At 32.7% G+C, this 20,147-nt stretch overlaps 1 protein-coding gene and 1 long non-coding RNA gene across 2 annotated transcripts; both read left to right on the forward strand.

The window, feature by feature from the left end:
* The first annotated feature begins 11,025 nt into the window (after window positions 1-11,025).
* On the forward strand, window positions 11,026-12,241 carry LOC131662630 (uncharacterized). Its single transcript, XR_009301773.1, has 4 exons — window positions 11,026-11,168; window positions 11,252-11,326; window positions 11,435-11,469; window positions 12,181-12,241. It is a non-coding gene; the product is annotated as an uncharacterized LOC131662630 (long non-coding RNA).
* Window positions 12,242-14,036: 1,795 nt separating this feature from the next.
* LOC131662629 (GDSL esterase/lipase At1g29670-like) lies at window positions 14,037-17,886 on the forward strand. The gene is made up of 5 exons (XM_058932479.1): window positions 14,037-14,421; window positions 15,398-15,522; window positions 15,856-16,098; window positions 17,004-17,259; window positions 17,454-17,886. Exons 1-5 carry the CDS (start codon window positions 14,166-14,168, stop codon window positions 17,675-17,677), a joined length of 1,104 nt encoding a protein of 367 aa, XP_058788462.1. The 5' UTR covers window positions 14,037-14,165; the 3' UTR covers window positions 17,678-17,886.
* Window positions 17,887-20,147: the final 2,261 nt, after the last annotated feature.

Consider the following 20,147-nt stretch of genomic DNA (forward strand, 5'->3'; position numbering starts at 1 on the left):
TTTATCCTGGTTCGTTGTTAACGAAACTACTCCAGTCCACCCCCTTAGAGTGATTTACCTCACTTGAGAACTTAATCCACTAATCACACAAGATTACCATGGTTTTCCACTTAGATACCCTCTAAGTCTTCTAGAGTATTCTGATCACAACCTGATCACTCTAGGAACACAATGCTTAGATACCCTCTAAGACTTTCTAGAGAATCCGATCACAACTTGATCTCCTCTAGTTCTTTACAAATGAATGTAAACAAATTCTTACAAGAGTTATACAATGCTTCTTAAAAAGATATAATCATAACTGTGATATTTCTCTTAAAGTTTAAGCTTAATCTCACTAAGATATTACAACAGTAATGAAGTGAGGTTGAAGATGAAGTTTGAGAGCTTTTGAATTTGACAACGTTTCTGTATGTTTGCGCAAAGTGTTGTATTTAGCTTCTCATCAGAACTTCTATTTATAGGTGTTTGAGAAGATGACCGTTGGGAGCATTTAATGCGTTGCGTGATCCGTACAACACTGCATTTAATATTTCACTCTTTTGTCAACTACCTCGAGCCTTGCTTTTCCTGCTTTAACTGACTTTGCCTTTAATAGCTTCTAACGTTCCTTTTGTCAGTCAGCATAGCCTGCCATCTTGTACTTGCTTCTGATCTGATCTTTGTAGATACAACGTTTGAATATATCAGAGTCATAGCAGCTTGGTGCAGAGCATCTTCTTGTCTTCTGACCTTGAAGTGCTTCTAGCGTGATACCATGAGAACTTCAGTGCTTCTGCTTCTGATCTCAAGTTCTTCTGATGCTTCAATAGACCATGTTCTGATTCTGCTTGACCATCTTCTGATGTCTTGCGAGAGCATGTTCTGATGTTGCATACTTGAACCTTATGAGTCAGTGCTTCTAGCGCTGATTTTGTGCATACTCTTTATATATTTCCTGAAATGGAAATTGCATAGGATTAGAGTACCACATTGTCTCAAGCAAAATTTATATACATTGTTATCATCAAAACTAAGAATATTGATCAGAACAATTCTTGTTCTAACATTTTGATGTAAGGTTCTGGCTCTAAATAATTTCTCGCATTTTTCAGAATTAGAGTTTTTTCTACAAGTCCCTTTGTATAAGCTTCGAAGTTTTCAAAGTTAGCATAAATTTCAAATTGCATGTCTGTCTTCACCTTACATACAAAATAAGAAAAGAATACCTTAGTAGCACTGCACTAGATAAAAAAATAAACAAAAATAAAAGTAAAAAGAAAAACTAAAACTAAAACTAACAAAATAAATCTAATCCTAAAAACCAAAAAAAAAAACTAAAACTAACAAATTTCGCACAAAAAATGCCTTTTGGAATTTTAAATCCCTGACAGCAGCGCCAAAAATTTGATTAGTTCTTGGTAAGTGTATTGATATTGCGAAGTAATCAATAAAATCGTATCCAAAATGACTGCTATTTAAGCAAGACATATATTGTGCAATGTTTAGAAAGTAACAATGGGAGAGGGGGTTCGAGTTTGATTGTAAAGAATTAAATTTGTTTAGACAGTAATGAGAAAGCGGACAAATTTTTCATAAAATCCCTTATTTCTCCCCTAGATGTCTAATGAATTACATCAATAGAACTTCATTATATTTCTACGACGAATTAACAAAACCGATATACCTAATCCCTTGGTGTATAGCTTACTTATTTCTACTAAAGGTCTCTTATCCCTATTCAACCAGTGTAAGTGAAATCAAGAAACGATACTCTGTGTTAATTCTAATGTCACTACTAAAGGTCTCCTATCCCTATTTTATCGGCGTAAGTACAATAATTTCCCTAGTTTAGACGTATAGGCTAAAGGTTGATGATCCCTATTGTAGCAACCTGCCCTAAAAATAAAATTTAGAGTCGCCACCTATTCTGAAGGGCGAATAGGAAACCCTACGTAGTTTAGAGATCGGGGTAAGATTATTATAATCAGGTCGATGGAAGGTGTTAGGCACCCTCAACCCTTTCCTATGGTTTTGAATCTAAGGTAACAGTTTTATGGCAAAATTATAGGTTTAATAGCTAAAGAAGTGAATAGGGTGAAAATTGAGATTTTAGGGAGGGAGACTCGCCTTGTTGCCAAGTGCCTACGTATCTCCTTAGGGAGAATCAGAGTCAACGTAGTTCGGGCACAGGATTGTACGCCTTAGAATTTGATATGAATGTGTTTAAAGGCTTTTTGAATGGCCTATCGTAGTTTGAATTTGATCGGAAAGGCATTTTGAATTGCCTAGGATAAAAATCTGTAGTGTCGTGGTTTAGTGTGTTTTGAAGGTTTTGGGCGTACAACCCTGATTTGATATGTCACCGTTAGATGCGATGACCAATAGATTTGGTCAGTATAGCTAACGGATTAAGGGGCATTGCTGGTTACTCAGATCGATAGATTGATCGTCGCGGGCAGCAAATTAAATGTGTTTTGAATTTTATGTATTTTTTATCTCTCGTCTAATGCGACTAATAGATTTAGTCGGGTCGAGGAGAGAATTATTCAAGGATTGATTAAATTAATATTAACTAATAAATTGAATTGATCAAAATTATTTCTCGTCTAATGCGACTAATAGGTATAGTCGGTTCAAGGAGAAAATTTAAAATTAATCAAGAATCAATTGAAAATTTTGCCCAAATGGGATTGAGGCAAACCCTAATATTGTAACTTTAATAGGGTTTTCATTGTGATTTTTTTTTGTGGTTAAAACCAATTAAATGAATTAATCGAGATACTCGAATAATCGAGGAAAATATTATAAACCTAAACCTAATCCTAATTTATTCTAATCCTAATCAAAATAAACTAATTGAAGCAAATATATTAATATAAATAAATCTAAATAAATAGATATTAAATAAATATTATAAAAGAACCTGGGTAGTGATTTGGTGTGTGTGGTCTTTGGAGGTCTATGATATGTCCGCAACTTTCTGGTCGTTAGATCTGATATGCGTATAATCCAGCGGCTGATTGTTGAGGGTGTGTGGTAGGAACACGCACGCTAGCCTCACTGGATCAATAGCCATGTATTAACAAGAAAAATAAAGAAAATATATGTGGGACGCTGGGATCGAACCCAAGTCCCTTTGATTCCAAACCTTACCCCAAGACCAACGCGCTGAAGCCATTTTTTCTGTTAGCCTAATGTTCCGAATACATAATATATGAAAACAAATGACTGAATCAAAAATTAAAAAAAGGAAGCGCAAACAGTGTGTCTTCTTCGTTATTTTTTCCTGAAAAATACAGAACTTCTACCCACGGTTTGGCTTGCGTAGCTATAGCATGACCCTCCTCCAAACTGCAAATTAACATCAATAAATACACAAAAATAATCCAGATTAACCAAATAAACCCTTATGAATCCATTGATCTCATTGATTCGGCTTAATTTCTCCTTAAACAAAAAATCCCAATTTGAAGCTCCTAAACCTTATAAATGGCACAACCTTCAATCTGCAACTAAACATAAATTAAACAATCCAGATAGTTTGCAAACATCATTATAAACACATTGATACAACCGAAACACGCTTATGATATAAAAATTGCCGTAATCAAAAATCAAAAAAACTTGCAAACCGTGGCCTTCTATGAGAGTGCCTCACGAGGCTCTGGCCAATGATGATGATTGAATTAGCCTCCAGAAACACCAAAGAATAGATTAAGATACTCAAAACGTCTCGAATCGATCTCCAACACTCAGAACAGAATTTGATTTGATTTTTTTTCTCCTTGCTTGAGTTTTGTTTTTTACCGTTTTGGAGGCCGGCAGCCCCCTTCTTATTGTAATTTGGCAGCCAACAAAATAAAAAAAAAAAAAGGATTCCTCCCTCAGATATTTTTCGCCCCCCCCCCCCCCCTCTTTGTCAATGAATTCACTCTCTTATATTTACAAATTAGGTTTTTTTATACCCTAATGGGCCTATCATCTAACTAATCATTTTAGCCCAAATAAATTACTAATCCATTAACTAATTATATTTATAATAATAATAATAACCTTAATAATAATATTATTAAAACCACTATTAATTAAAAATAATAGCTAGTTATAATAATAAAATGATTAAACCAATTATTAATATAAATAATAAACCATGTGAATAATTTGTGAGAATGGACTAAAAAACCTCAAAAAATGGCATAGATGGGCCAGAGGACTGGGCCTAAATACCTTCTAACCTTACCTACATTTTAACTCAGGATATTTTATAAGAGGGCGGGTTTGACAATAGGAATGTCAAACCCCATGGCTCTTAATTTTGACCCTTGATGAATTAAAAGATATAGATCTGTTCGGGCAAATTTTGGGGTATGACACCTATACGTCTACGATCTTATTAACAGAGTATATCAAATAATACACATTAAAAGAGGCGATTAAAGAGAAATATAACTAAGATTAATCATGCAATATCAAATTAGACATATATCCTAACAGGTTCAAAATAATTTCATCAAACAAAACCTAACATATGAGTGTTTAGCTACTCAGATTGATACAATTAAAATACCAAATAATAAGATGAAGGTTGCATAAGAAATTTCATGAAGATTTGCCCTCCAATGGCTTCCAATGCGCTCCCAATCCCACTTCTAGTACTGAAATTCATCACTTGTAGTCAAAAAATCACAGAACCCTTGAAAAGATGCCAAAACTCCCCTCATAAAGCCTTCATATAATAGCAAAATGCGTCAGAATTTTCACAGAAAAAGGGCCCATGGTGCGCGTCATGGATAGCATCGTGCACGCGATGCATTTTTCCAGCTATATCCTGCACGCGATGGCACATGATAGCCACCGTGATTTTTCCAATAACTTTGCTCGTTTTCTACTCCTTTTTAGCCAAATTTCTCGAAGTCCCTATTTCTTCATACTTAATCATTTTTGCATTATTGTTTGATTGTTATTCCTCAAATTTGTTCATCGTTGACTTGTTTTTCTCCGATTATTTGACAAAATATATGCAATAACAGAGTGTCATTATAAGTTTAGATTGCGCCTAAGAGGGGATGAATTAGGTTCTTTAAAATTTTCTAGTAATAAGTAATGAAGGTATGATATTTTTTAGGTTAATGATAAGGTTATGAAAGAAATAAAGTGCAGAAGAATAAACGAGACAAGGATATATTCTGGTTCCCCTTACAATCCGAGAGTACTTCAGTCCCCTTTCAACACGAAAGAGATTTCGCTATTGTTATATATTTGCACAAGCCTAAACCCAAGACTTCTCATACAATCTTCTAACAACTAAACCACCGAGAATAATCCTCTTGGATCAACCAAGTTAAAATGAGAGCAATGCTCTCACTTTCAACCTCTTGCTTCCAACAATCCTTGATAGCAAGGTACAACCAAATAATCTTAATCCGAACAACCCTAAAAAATAAGATGTGAATACAACAAGATTTTTAAGAATATAAAATTTGTAGAATAATTATCACTATGAGTGATACATCAATATAATTGATATTCCCTTCAAACAAGCAACTTATAATGATAGAATATAGTTCTCAAGTATTTCTAAATATTATATGAATTTTTATGGACTGATATGGAAATGCAAGCAGAAAAGTTCTTTGTGAAAGGTCAAAAACACAAACACTTGTTTTGAAACATGAATGATAAAAATGACGTTTAGTTGATATTGAAGAGGTGAATATGTAAAAGTGTGTAAAATTATGAAATAGTGCAATGGTCAAAGGATGAAAAGATATGTACGTTTGGTTTTGTTTTGATCATGAAATAAGTCCATTGCTTCAGTGTAATCGATTAAAGGAAATGGTGTAACCGGTTACACTGTAATATTCCCATAAAAATTTGAAATATCGCACCTGTAATTGGTTATGGTAATTGGTTACAGTAACCCGTTACAGTAACCGGTTACACTAGCCAAAATGTGAAAAAAAATTTGACAGTATGCAAAACTAAGTGGCTAGCGACAAGGTTTTTGATATGCATGAAAATGAAGATGCAGGTCATTTTGAGCACTATAATTATCAATATAAACATAGGTTTGTACCTATAATCCACGAGCTCCATAAAGTCTTCCAAATTGATTCTTGAAATTTGATACTAGCTTTGAGAATTGGATACTTGAATGTTACATTATCTCTATGTTTTTTGCACATCCTTTCTTGATCCATATGCATAATTGTTGACTTCATCAAAACCCATAATTTGGAGAAGCTTGCTTTCACATTCTCCCCTTTTTTGATGATGACAACCATAGAAAATATGTAATGAGTGAGTGTCTTTAAAATACTTGAATTGTCCTAAAATGCATGCTCCCCCTATATTGATAACTCCCCCTCAATCAAAGCTCGTCTTGCCTTATGGAATCAGTCGTATACGAATTAATTATGTGGCTGAACATTTTTGGACAGAAACACACACAAACACATACACATACCTTTTCTCCCCTTTTGTTATTACCAAAAAGGATGGGAAAAGACTTTAAAAATATAGAGAAATTTATAAACATAAAGTAAATTTTTACCTATGAGTTTTACCTCATGAGTGACTTCATCAAACACCCATCCTTGGTGAATATGATTTTGAAGCCTTTGTCCCAAAGTTGGCTTTTGGTTATAATATTTTTCTTTAGTCTTTCAACATAAGGTACATCTTCAAATGGATGTGAAAGTTAGTACTCCTACTTTACCAATGCCAAGAATTCTTCCTTCAAGATATTCTCCATATGTGAAATAACCCTTAGACTTTTTGAACTAGATATGAAAATTAGTTTTTGTCTCCCATCAAATGCTTAGAACCACCACTTTATTAAAACATCAAATATTTTAAGTAGTCCTCAAGCAAACCTACAAAACAAATTAAGTTTTGTTCGGTATCTAATGTGTCTTGGGTCCTTCATAGTTAGTTCCTTTCTTTACCCACACATAATGCCCACTTGCCACACTAAAATCTCATACTTTATTGAAGGCATCTACACCATGTTCATCGCACCAATTTGTTGTGAAAACGATGCCACGAACATAGTATAATAGCAAACACAATAGGAAGGCAAGAAGAAAACAAGGATTGGTTATAACTGTTATTCTTTACTTTCTTTTTCTTCAAGTTTACAAGTGTTACAAGAATAATAAATAACCCTCTTACCCTTAATTAGGATTTGCAGTATGCAATGATGAGAGACAAGTATGCTATTTATAATAAACCTAACATACTAAACTAATGGACGTTTTCACAAATACCCATTACAAGCCAACTTAGGGCACAAGTTAACTTAACCAATTGGACATAATAAACAGGCCTAATTCGAAATACTAACAACCCTGGCATTTCAACACCCACATACTAGAACACACTTCGACTATATTATGAAGGTCTTCGACACATTCTCTGTCAAAACAGGCACTACTACATTTTTGGCCTATGGCCACGCTAAAATTTTCCACAGCTCAGAAACTATGGCCACATATATGATTTGACCATGGTTTTAAAAGCGTAGAATTATGTTATAAAATATTGGATCCGGAGTATGAAACTGTGGCATTTACTTCAATTGCCACGGTTATACAACTGCGGATATTTTAAGCCACAAAGGAAAACTGCGGCCTTATAATTTCGACTAAAAACTGTGGCCCAAGTCCAAAAAATTAGTCCCCGCCATTTTTTCCCTCTTTTCTTTTCGTTTCCCTCTTCTTAATTAATTTCTTTTATAAATTTTTTTTATTAAAAAACAATAAAAATATAAATACAAGTTTCCATTTTAACCTAATTTTTCCTCTCCCCTCTCTCATGTCTCAATCGCCGTCTCCATCTCATTCTGACTTTCTCTCTTCATCTTGTTCACGACCAAAAGAAAATTCAAACTCTCTCCTTCCTCAAATCGGTTCTCTCTCTCACGATTTCGAATCGTTCTCCTCTCTAAATCCACTTCCTTCAAGAAAACATTGTCGTCAAGTCGGAAGAAGAAGAACTCTGTTATCCACATAGCCGCTGCTAGAAGAACCCTAACCGTGATACCTCAGAAATTGTTGCAGCCATGGTGAAAACCTTTTTACTCTCTTTGAATTTGCATTGTTGAATCATTCATTCCATTGTTAGATGATTTATTCCGTTAATTTTGCAGGCAGATGTTGAACCCGAGGTCGCCGCACAAGGAGTGCCAAAGAAGAGAACACTCAAGAGGTTCAGTTTCAGAGGTGTCGATCTCGACGCTCTCTTGGATATGTCCACTGATAATCAACCTCCAGATGCTGGCCTTATTATCGAATTGCTGATAACATACTTCGACAGGTTCGTTGCTTTTGTTTGGTACTTTTTTGATTTTCAATGATTTTTTCGAAATTTAGATACTTGGGGTTGTAACTGGGTTTAGGTTTGTTGATAGATAAAGAAATATGCTTTTTCTATAGAGTGGAATATAAGGGGACTCTAGCTTTTATTAGATTTTGAGATAGGGTTTAATTTAGGTTTTGATGGGTTTGAGACTGATCAGTGCATATTTATGCATATTCTCCTATATTTTTACTTAGGCATTTCTTTACTTTACCTTGGTTATTTTTCTATTTTAATGTGTTTTTATAATTTAGTTTATTTTTGCCTTTATTTGATTTTCGCATTTAATTTTCAGCATTAGCAGTCTGCACTAAAATGATCATAAGTGGAGCTCCGGGAATCCGATTGAGGCGTTCTAATAATCGCCGGAAAGCTAAGAGAAAGAGCTAAAACTTTTGTGTTGGAGTCAAAGTCAGATTCGGAGCGCATATTTTCCAGAATTTCGTTTGAAGCTGCAGCATTAGTTTTATTTAGTTTTGGATCATTAGTTTATGGGCTTGGGTTATGTTTTTGACCCAGTTTGAGTTAGTAGAGAAGAAAACCTTATTTTGTTTTATAAGGGTTGGCAGCCGCTAGAATATGGGAGCCCTTTTTTGCCACAAATTTTACTTTTGGTTTCATGATTAGAATGAAGAACTAATTCCCGAAGGCAAATCCTACTGCTTATGGGTTCCATTGCTTTGAGGTTATTCTAATACTAATTTAAATTCGATTTTTGTTCAATTATTTTCTATGAAATCATTTGCTTAATTTGATTACAATTGTTTGCTTAATTCGATTGTTGTTCATAGGATAGAATTGATTAAATTCGATTGTATGCATGTTCCTAAATTTAATTGCGTGTTATCGTTTGCTTAATTCGTTAACTCGTCATATTCTTAACCGTTTGCTTAATTCGGTAAACAGGAACATAACTCGTATGATTTTGATAAGCGCTTGTCTGATTAATCTCATAATCGAATAGGATTGAAGCCGTTTAGGGATTGGTGTTATTATAACCGATGATAAGTCGGAACCCGAATCAGTAGGATTAGTCGTTTAGCTTATTTTGATAATCACTTTATTTACTCTATTTTATAAATTGATTCTAAAACAAACTCCCCATTATCGTTTTTAGTGTTAGTTAATAAAATCAAGAATCCTTGTGAGAACGATATTCGAGTTGTCGTTACCGTTACACTATATTTTCAAAATACTCGTTTTTGATCCGCGCGCGACAGTGGATCAGAGACATTGAAGTTTATCAAATTTCATATCAGTTGGAGAGTGGAGAATAATTAAAGTCAAAATTCAATTCAATACATGTAGTGTGTTTAGTATTTACTACTACTAGAGTTTAATTCTAGGAAGTGAGTATAGTCCAGTTGGCAAGCCAATTGTGAAATCTGGCGCTGCGCTACAAGCTTCAGGTTTGTTTCAAATCAAGTTTTGAGTTAAATACCGATGACAGTTTTCTTTACTTTGTACAAATTTAATGATAAATCATATATAGGTGAGGCTGTGTTTGTGGATGATATTCCATCACCACCAAATTGTCTGCACGAAGCGTATGTTTATAGTGAAAAACTATTGGCAAGAATAACAAGTATAAAACTCAGGCAGGAATTGGAACTTGATGGAGTGAAGGGTATCATTTCAAGTAAAGACATTCCAAATAGCGGGGTGAACCTTGGAGCAAAGATTATATTTGGAAGCGAACCTCTATTTGCCGAAGAGATTGCTCAATGTGTCGGTGATCGTCTTGCCTTTGTGGTGAGTTCTTAAATCCCTTAATTTGTTCAAATTGACTATTCTAAACCTCGTTGACTTGATAAACGAAATACAAATAATATAGATAATTACAAGTATTCATTATTTATAACATCCGTTTTCATTTACTTAGAGATTGATACAAGTCATTCTTCGAATTAATCTTCGGATGGCTTCTTTAGGTTGCAGAATCTCAGAAAGTTGCAGAGTTTGCTGCAAATTCCGCTTTTGTTGAATACAAAATTGAAAATCTTGAACCACCTATCCTAAGTGTTGAAGATGCTGTTAAAAAATCTAGTTTTTTTTGATGTTCCTCCATCTTATCAACCAAAAAATCAAATTGGTGATATATCAAAAGGAATGGCTGAAGCAGATCCCAAGATTGTTTCTTCTAAGGTACACGTGAAAACAATGAAATTGTTTGTGATTCTTGATATAATGTTTAAATTTTATTTTGAATAATATAGATATTGTGGTCTATTGATCAACCATAATTAATCATCGCCTATCAACTAAACACATCTGAAACCATTGGCCCAGCAGAAGAGATTGCTCAAAGTGTCGGTGATCGACTTTATTGATATTTAAGTGACAATGTTTTCTTATAAAATTGTGGATTCACCTTATTTTTCAAGCGCTTGCTGTAGAGATTGCTGATTTCCTTGAATGAACTGGAGAAGCTGGAACCATTGGCCCAGCAGAAGATCAACGATCTTAACAGTAGAAATGCTCACCGACAAAATGGACAGGATAATTTGATGCATCAATTTGATGCATCAGTTGTTCGTGGCCTTGCTTATTACATTGGCGTTGTATTTGAGGTTAGACTGTACTTCGTTCCTCTCCCATGTCCGTCGCTCCCAAAACAGAGAAAACCACCGTCCCTGTCCTCAACGTCGACAGCGACGACGACGCCTCCGCCAGTGCTGTAATGAGCGACGTTCATTTACCACTTCGGATTTAGGAGCAGCAAAACCCTCCCGAATCAAGTTTAGTTTCGTTAGTCACTGAAAGCCATAGTTTATGGAAAGCCGGTGACTATGTTGTTGGTCCAACTTCTAAGCCATCTCCCAGTCAAGGTCTTTCACATTACAGTTTCTTTGCTAACTTTCAAATTTAATTGTTGTTTCTGTTACTGATTTTGCCCTAATTGCAATTTTAGGTCACTTGGATCATGCACGAGTTCATCCCAAGTTTCTTCATTCTAATGCCACTTCTCATAAGTGGGCTTTCGGAGGTTTTCTTTCTTTTAACGCACTTGTATTTGTATAATCTAAATTATTAGTAACTTAGAATCTGTTTGGCAAGTACAAAAAACAATAACAGAATTTCTCATTGTTTGCAGCAATTGCTGAGCTAGTGGATAATGCTGTTGATGAGGTATGATTTAAGTCAATAAAGAATTTCCGTTTTCTAGGTAGCGAGACAGTAGTAGTTATTCAACATGAAAAATATTGTTGAATGTTTGTTGCATGTGTAAGTGCTCTCTTAGTTGACTTTATGTTATGACATTTAAAACTTAAAACTGGCATGAGTATACATCTTTTGATGAAGGATCAGCTAAAAAAGTTATGTCGTCTATGTGCATTGGATTGAACTTTGAGTTGCCTTTGACTAGTAGTAATGGTTGGTGATCATTTCACCCTAGGTGTTCCTGTTCCATGCAGGAGCTAACTGAGTAGCCTTCTTGCTGGGAGATATACTTGGAGTTGGATACTTCAAGTAATCCCATGGGTAGCTTTCTATTCTACCTCCCTTTGGGTCTTAATATATCAAGACATGCTACTAGCACCCTGAGTTGTAGTCTCGGAGTAATTAACACCCACTTCTACTTTTAGCAAAATAATTATAATATAAATGGAATCTTAAAGTATATTTTTACAATTTTTAATTTTGAATGGCACATAAATATAGATTTAGTTTAATTAACAATATTCGATTCTTATTTGCTTGACATAAAACTGTAAAATAACTTGCAAAACTTACCTCTGATGATGGCCTGCCAGTATTTTAGAACTTTTAAGAAGGATATTATGAAGTGTCTGTATTCATAGAGTAAGAGATGTGCTGAATTTTCCTTTGCATTACTAGGTCCAAAATGGTGCAACTTTTGTTAAGGTTGACAAGCTTAAGAACAAGAAGGATAATTCACTTGTGCCTTGCTTTCTAGGTATGTTATTCAAACATGCATAGTATCTACTAATATAGTAATTTATGTTGTCTTGATGTGCTAGTTGTTGGAAATAAATTTATGTTTCCTATGTAGATGATGGTGGTGGAATGGATCCTAACTCACTACAGAAGTGCGTGAGCTTGGGTTATTCTTCAAAGAAGTCAAAGACAACAACTGGACAGTGTATAGTGTCTAACTGAATTTATTCTATTAGTTTCTTTAAGCAACGGCGGTTGCACACTTGTATGAGAATGTGTTGTTTTGTTCTAGATGGAAATGGATTCAAGACTAGTGTATTTGAATTTTGACATAGAAAAGTGCTTTGTAATTTTTCTCAAGATATTGTGAAGTTCATACATATTCATGTAACGTGGGGGCAAAGAGTATGATACGTCCAAAATTATTATTAAGAATCTACGGAATATTCTCTTAATTATATATATATATATATATATATATATATATATATATATATATATATATATATATATATATATATATATATATATATATATATATATAATGACATATTATGTAATGATACAGAAATAAACCGTGGCAGGCTAAATGGTTTAGAATGCATAACATATAAACACGATTTTAAATCTGTGGTCATAACCAAACCGTGGCTATATCTTGAACCAAAACCGTAACGTAAACGTTAAATTGAAACCGTGGCTTTACTATATAGCCACAGTTTTGGAGTCATGGCAAATACAAACCGCGGCCTTAATCAAGCTACCTAAACCGTGGTCTAAAAAAGCCACGGTTGTAAAAAAGGCGTGGTCTATACCAAAAAACCGTGGACTTTACTTTTGGCCACGGCCGTATACTCCACCGTTGGATTTCCGTGGCCAAACCGTGGCCTCAGCGTTACGCCACTGTTATTTTGTATAAAGCTTCGGTTTTCTCGGCGTGGTAGGAGACCTTTTTTCTGTAGTGAGGAAGCTATTCTTCGACCCACTAGAGTTCGACCCAATTCTCACACGAATTAACAAAACTGATATCCAAGACATCTCCTCACAATCCGTCTCGCGGTGCATCCAAAATTTCCTTGAGTTACTCCATGAGTTCTCCACCCAAAAAATTTTGTCGCAACAAATTTAAGAATCGTAATTTAAAACTATTAAATTTGATCATTTAAATTTTAAAAATTGAAGTGAAAGAACAAAATGGTTACAAATTTTACAGTTTAAAAATGACCCATTTGACATAAAAATAACAAAGTTAAAATACATATATAATTTTCTTATCAACTAATGTAAATTGATATTCGTTCTATCTTACAATAGGTGTGTTCTTTTTTTTTTTTTTTATTTATCTTAAATTATTTGTTTTTTTTAAAATATCAATGTAGTATTCATTATTTCTTTTCAGTAACTTACCATTATTTATTGTATTTTAAATCATGTAATTACGCCACTACTTATTAATAATAAGATTATTTTAATAAATGTTATTTATTTTATCATTAAAATTAACACAATTAATCATTATCTTAAAACATGTGAAAATTTCAAAGAGGACACTTATTTAAGAGATAGTAGTTTAATTTTTAAAGTCATCATTTTCTAAATTTATATAAATAATATTTATAAATTAATTATTTTAAAAGTAAAAGGCAATTTTACTAAATATTTATGTAAAAAAATAAAAAGTTTTGCATAATCACCGACAATGCCACTCATTTTCTCATATATAATGTCCAAGTGAATTTAATGTTCCTAACAAATATTTGTATCCCCAACTGTAAAAGCTAAAAAGCTTGCCATTATTTGCTTCCTTTGCACAACTATATAATTGTTTCCCTCATTGCATGAGTTTCATATACTCATTCATTTAAACACACACCACACGTACTATAATACTCACATTATAATTTGTTGTTTCATTTCTTGCTTCAATGTCATCCATAAAACTCTTTAACATGAATTTATGTATATTATTAGTGTTGGTTTTGGGTTTATGGTGTACTAGTGAGGTTGAAGCTGATCCTCAAGTACCTTGTTACTTTATTTTTGGTGACTCTTTGGTAGATGATGGAAATAATAACAACCTCAATTCTTTGGCCAAAGCTAATTATCTTCCTTATGGGATTGACTTTGAAGGTGGTCCAACAGGAAGGTTCTCTAATGGAAAAACCACAGTTGATGTTATTGGTAAGTCTAATTTAAGTCAAATTAGTTTATCCTTATTTAAGTTTTTTTTAAAGAACCGTCTTAAGTTTTCAGAAATAGTATACGTAAGTCTGTCACAGTTTAATTCTGACTAAGAAATAGTATACGTAAGTCAGTCACAGTTTTATTTAAATATGCTTTAATCGTGTCTAACGATCAATATGCTTTAATCATGTTAAAATTTAAACCAATTATAATAACTTGTTTTGCATGCTCTCAAAAACGGCGATAAGTGTATAAGTTAGGGAAAGAAGCATAAATATAAGGACTATGCATTTTGTCTCTATTACTTTTCAATGAATAGTTGATTCTAGCTATGTGTGAGTCTACACTAATTTCATGCACATGGAGTTGGTGTATTTCATTTAGTATGGAATTTAAGACACTCATATGGTATATGTCATGCTTTGATCAAGACATTTATTTTGTGTCGGAAAATTTGTCACTAAGTTATTCAACACCAATAAATTAAATGTATGCACTTCTATTTCTTATCTAAAATTTAGAGGTTGGTGGTGAACTAAAGAATTATTGATTAAGTCATATGATTGACTCAAATAAAGGTGTGAATGGTGATATTTTTTCTACTATTTTTTTTTTAATTTTTGTTTTAAAGATTTGTTAATTTCTTTTTAATAAAAATAATGATTATAAAATAATGTTATTTTAAATTTTAAGGAAGAAAAAATTAAGTAAACATTAATCTTTGAAATTGTAAAAAAATTTAATTATTTTTGAACCAATTCACACTGCTTTTCACTAGATTAATTATACAGTCGACTCGATTCAATACTCAATTTGTATCGGTAGGATCAGCCGGTCTGAGCTAATTTTTAAAATTTATATGAATTTTATGTGATTAATATTTATTGATGTTAAATAAAAAAATTTAAAATTTTAAAAGACTATATAGAAAAATTTGAACATACATTAATAGTTTTTAGTTGAAATTTAACAGCTGAGCTCTTGGGATTCGATGGATACATATCTCCCTATTCAACAGCCAGAGACCAAGAAATACTCAAAGGAGTCAATTATGCTTCTGCTGCTGCTGGAATTAGAGAAGAAACTGGACAACAATTGGTACCATTTTTTCTCTATACTTAACCTTTTTTTTCTTTTGCAAGATTTAAAACTAAAATCAAAAGAATTTAATAAATATGCACCGACTATCTAAATTGATTTGAGCATATCTTACCCCATCTCTTAGAACTCGTACCTATCACTGATATGTCAAAATTGTCCCTTTATCATATAGTTTAATTGAAAATTATAGTATGATCAATGCTTGTGGGATATGTAATTGTGATTTATTGACAGTATAAAATTATTTTATATTTTCGGTGCATATTTCTTTTCTCAAATCAAAACTATATTTTATTTTTAAAATTGTTCATTTATTTCTATGTTTTGTAGGGAGATCGAATTAGTTTTAGTGGGCAAGTACAAAATTACCAAAAGACAGTGTCTCAAGTTGTGAATTTGCTTGGAGATGAGGACCAAGCTGCAAATCATCTTAGCAAGTGCATTTATTCAATTGGATTGGGAAGTAATGACTATCTTAATAATTATTTCATGCCTGCTTACCCTAGTGGGAGACAGTTCACACCACAACAATATGCTGATGTTCTTATTCAAGCATATGATCAACAACTTAGGGTAATAAATTTTAGACTTTGACTATTTATGGTCTCTTCTTATTCAATTAGTTTTTACTATAATACAATTCTATTCTTTAGGGTGACGAAATATTCTCGATTCACGTTTTACCTGCATTTTTTAGGAGAGTTTAAGGTTTTAGTCCTATATGTTTTAATATATTTGTTTTGCTCCGTCCTATTTTTTATGGACAATGATATATTTTTTTTTACAAATTTAAGTTTTAGAGATGCAATGCTCGAAAAAACATGCAACCTTCATTATTTTTATAGGATAGACTGATGTTTTAGATTTGCATTGTGTCTGCCCCATTTCGCCTTATTTTTTTAACGGGACGGATCTAAATGGGACAAGCACACCTGTTTGTCACCCCTACCGAGAGGTTTCAGATCAATCATAATTTTTTTTTAAAGTCGTCTTACATTTTCAAAGATCTTGCATGGTTTGTCACGATTTATCTGTGGAAAAATAAATAGGGATTTTGTTTTGTCACGATTTAACTGCGACGCATATGTTATGAGATATTTTTAATTTCAATTGTATTAAATTTGGAGCCATGTGCGGTTGTCTGCATTGCTGACTTTCAAACTCAATTATAACCATTATAAAACGATATCATTATATATTTGTATTAGAAACATAATTGTTTTCATCATGTTTCTCTACGGTCACACATTTCCGCATTCATGCATTCGACATATTCTCAGCTGTTGGATTAAGATTAAACGACTAAACGTCTAAAATTTAAGTTTAATATTTTTATTTTAAGACAAACTAAAAATTATATTTAAATATAAATCGTTTGATCTTAATCCAATGACCGAGAGTATGCTGAATGCGTGAATGCGGAGAATATTTTATTGCAGCAAATCTGATTTGAATTGTTTTTTGTGTCTTTGATTTAGATTTTGTACAATTATGGAGCAAGGAAAATGGCTTTATTTGGAATTGGACAAATAGGTTGCAGCCCTAATGAGTTAGCCCAAAACAGCCCAGATGGAACAACATGTGTTGAAAGAATCAATTCTGCAAATCAATTATTCAACAATGGATTAAAATCTCTTGTTAATCAACTCAACAATGAACTTAATGATGCAAGATTCATTTATGTAAATGTTTATGGTATTTTTCAAGACGTCATAAGCAATCCATCATCCTTTGGTAATTATTTTTTTGCATTAAACATTTTGAGTTATTAGATGTATAAATATATTTTAATAATATTATTTATTTTTTTATCTGAATAAGTGAGATATCGCTGGTTCGAATTTACGCTTAGCTACCAACAGCACTGTCTTGATGAGATAACTCATTTAACAATTTTTTAACAATTTTATTTATTCTTAATTTTGCAGGTATTAGGGTTACAAATGCTGGGTGTTGTGGTGTAGGAAGGAACAATGGTCAAATTACATGTCTGCCCTTTCAAACTCCATGTAGTAATAGGGATGAGTATCTATTTTGGGATGCATTTCATCCAACTGAGGTTGGAAATACTATAATTGGCAAGAGAGCTTATAATGCTCAATCTGGATCAGATGCTTATCCTATTGATATCAATCGTTTGGCTCAATTATGATGAAATTGTGTTGTAATGGTAATATGTTGGTTGTGGCATTTTACTAGTGTTGTATAATGAGTGGTTTATTTTAAAGGTGTGTGAGAATCTAAGTGTAATTTTGGTATAATTTTTGTTAAGATTTCATGTTGATTGTATAATGATATTTATCATGGATGAAATTACTTTCATTCAAAATGAATAAAATACTAAGAGTTATATGCTTTCAAGTTATTTTTACAAATTTTTTATCAATAACTATCAAACTATTATTGAAAAGAGGTCTCTCTAGCATTTCCAATCCGAATTGTGATTTTTGTGGTAATTTTTTGGAATCTTCATCTCATCTTTTCTTTCTTTGTCAAGAGGCAAGGAGATTTGGAATCATATTTTTGGGTGGTTAGGCATTAAGGAGGAGTTAAACTTTGAGGAGTTCTTGTCGTTTGGCGATTTACAAGATAAGGTGAAGAATAAAAAGCGAAGAACTCTTATCAACTTTGTTTGGTTTGCAATCGTTTGGAGTCTTTGGCTAATGAGAAATGCTATAATCTTCAAGGAGGAAGATTTTTGTTTCGATGTTATTTGTTCTAATATAGTCTTTCTAGCTTGGCGTTGGTTGTGTGTCGGATATACTAAGTTTAGATCCAAGTTTACGAATGGTTTAAACTTCCCTTATCCGATTATGTTAACCTTTAGGGTCGTTTCTTTTTTGTAAGGATTGCACCCCTAGTGCGAGCTTTTTCAATCAATTGCCTATTAAAAAAAAACTATCAAACTAACACAATGTTCAAAAAAACACTATAAATCAATATACAACTTACAAGAATTCAACTTCCAAGAAGTGAGTTTGAACACCAATCTAAAAGTACAAATTCTTTACTTTTACCATCCTTAAAAATGAACTAAGATTTGATTTGATTCAACACGAAGGGATTTGTCATTAATTTTCTTTTGTAAAAACTCAAACTATTCTAGTGAATTTATTGATAGCTTCAAACAAATTAAAAATTTTGATCAATTAGACAAAAAAAATAATACAAACTAAAATAAATTGCTACGAATAACACAATAATATGATAACTTGTCATTCTCATGAGTGGAGACAAATCCACAAGTAAGAAGATGATAAAAGACTAATAAAAAAACTTGTTAACTCATTTCAATTAAACTGGTATACTTTAAAAGAGAGAGTAGTTTCTTGATTCTATATATTTAAAAAAAAATTGTTACAAATAGTCTTAAGTTTCTAAGAACAACAAACAACAACCAAGCACTAGTACAAAAATGTTAATTTACACCTGTTTTTTATTAAATTTACACCCATTATTTTTAATTTACACCCGTTTTTAAAAAAATAAGGTGTATGTTTTCACATGATCAATCATAAATAGACACTTTATTTACAAAAGTGCCACCATATTTCTTATTTACACCCGTTTTTAATATATTGGGTGTAAATTTTAAAATTATATTGTTCATTTTACACTAGTGAAGTCTTATCCCATTCAGTAGGGTCGGCTACATGAATCAATTTCCGCCATAATGATATATCTAATATCATGCTTCTATCTAAATCGTTAATATCAAGATCTTTCTTAATAACTTCTCATATTCTTCTATCTCTAGTCATTTGATTCCTTTCCATTAGATATAATATCCTTCCCATAAAATCTAAGAGTCTTCTCTCTACATTTCCTAAATCATCTCTATGTACATTTTTCATCATCTTTTTTATTATAGGATATACCTCCCTCTCTTTCTCTCATATAGTTATTTTAATCATATATTATGTTTAGTCTTGTCACACATCTCACACAACATCCTCAATCTATATTACACTTTCTTTATTCTCATGTTGATTCTTAACTATCGGATGACCTTTCAGTAAGTGTACTAATAATGTCAGAGTAACAGTTAAAAAGACCGTCTATAGGAGGGTTGCAACTTAACACGGGGGCGAGTTCTGGCATCAAGTGGTTCCATCCCCCTCCCGATCGCAGTTGCAGGGGATCGAACCGTGGTTCTCCCTACCAAGTCCAGCGCCAATCACCACTGGACCAACTAACGATTGGTATTAGGCCTTTTATGTTGAATCTCCTTATTTTTACCTATTGATGAACTGTGTATTTATTAAGTTTCAATCAAATTATTATCTCACTGCGAACTAACAAGACCACTACACCCAATTCCATGGTGTGTAACTCACTCATTTATAAGATAATCCCCTAATTCCTTAAGTCAATTCAAAGTTAAATTAGGTGTTCTAAGTGCGTTAATTCAAAAGCAACAACTTCTAATTACCTATCCCTAGTTAATTACAAAGTCGAATACAATGCCCTAAATCAAATAAATAGACTAACGGTCAGAAATACATATGTATCTAAATTGATTCGTACGACTGTAAGTGACAAAAAGCATTAAACTACACTACAACTTAAATAAGATAATGATAAGAAAGTACTCAATAAATCTCAAACAAACATATGATCCA

Source organism: Vicia villosa, linkage group LG3, assembly GCF_029867415.1.
Source record: "Vicia villosa cultivar HV-30 ecotype Madison, WI linkage group LG3, Vvil1.0, whole genome shotgun sequence".
Classification (NCBI taxonomy): Eukaryota; Viridiplantae; Streptophyta; class Magnoliopsida; order Fabales; family Fabaceae; genus Vicia; species Vicia villosa.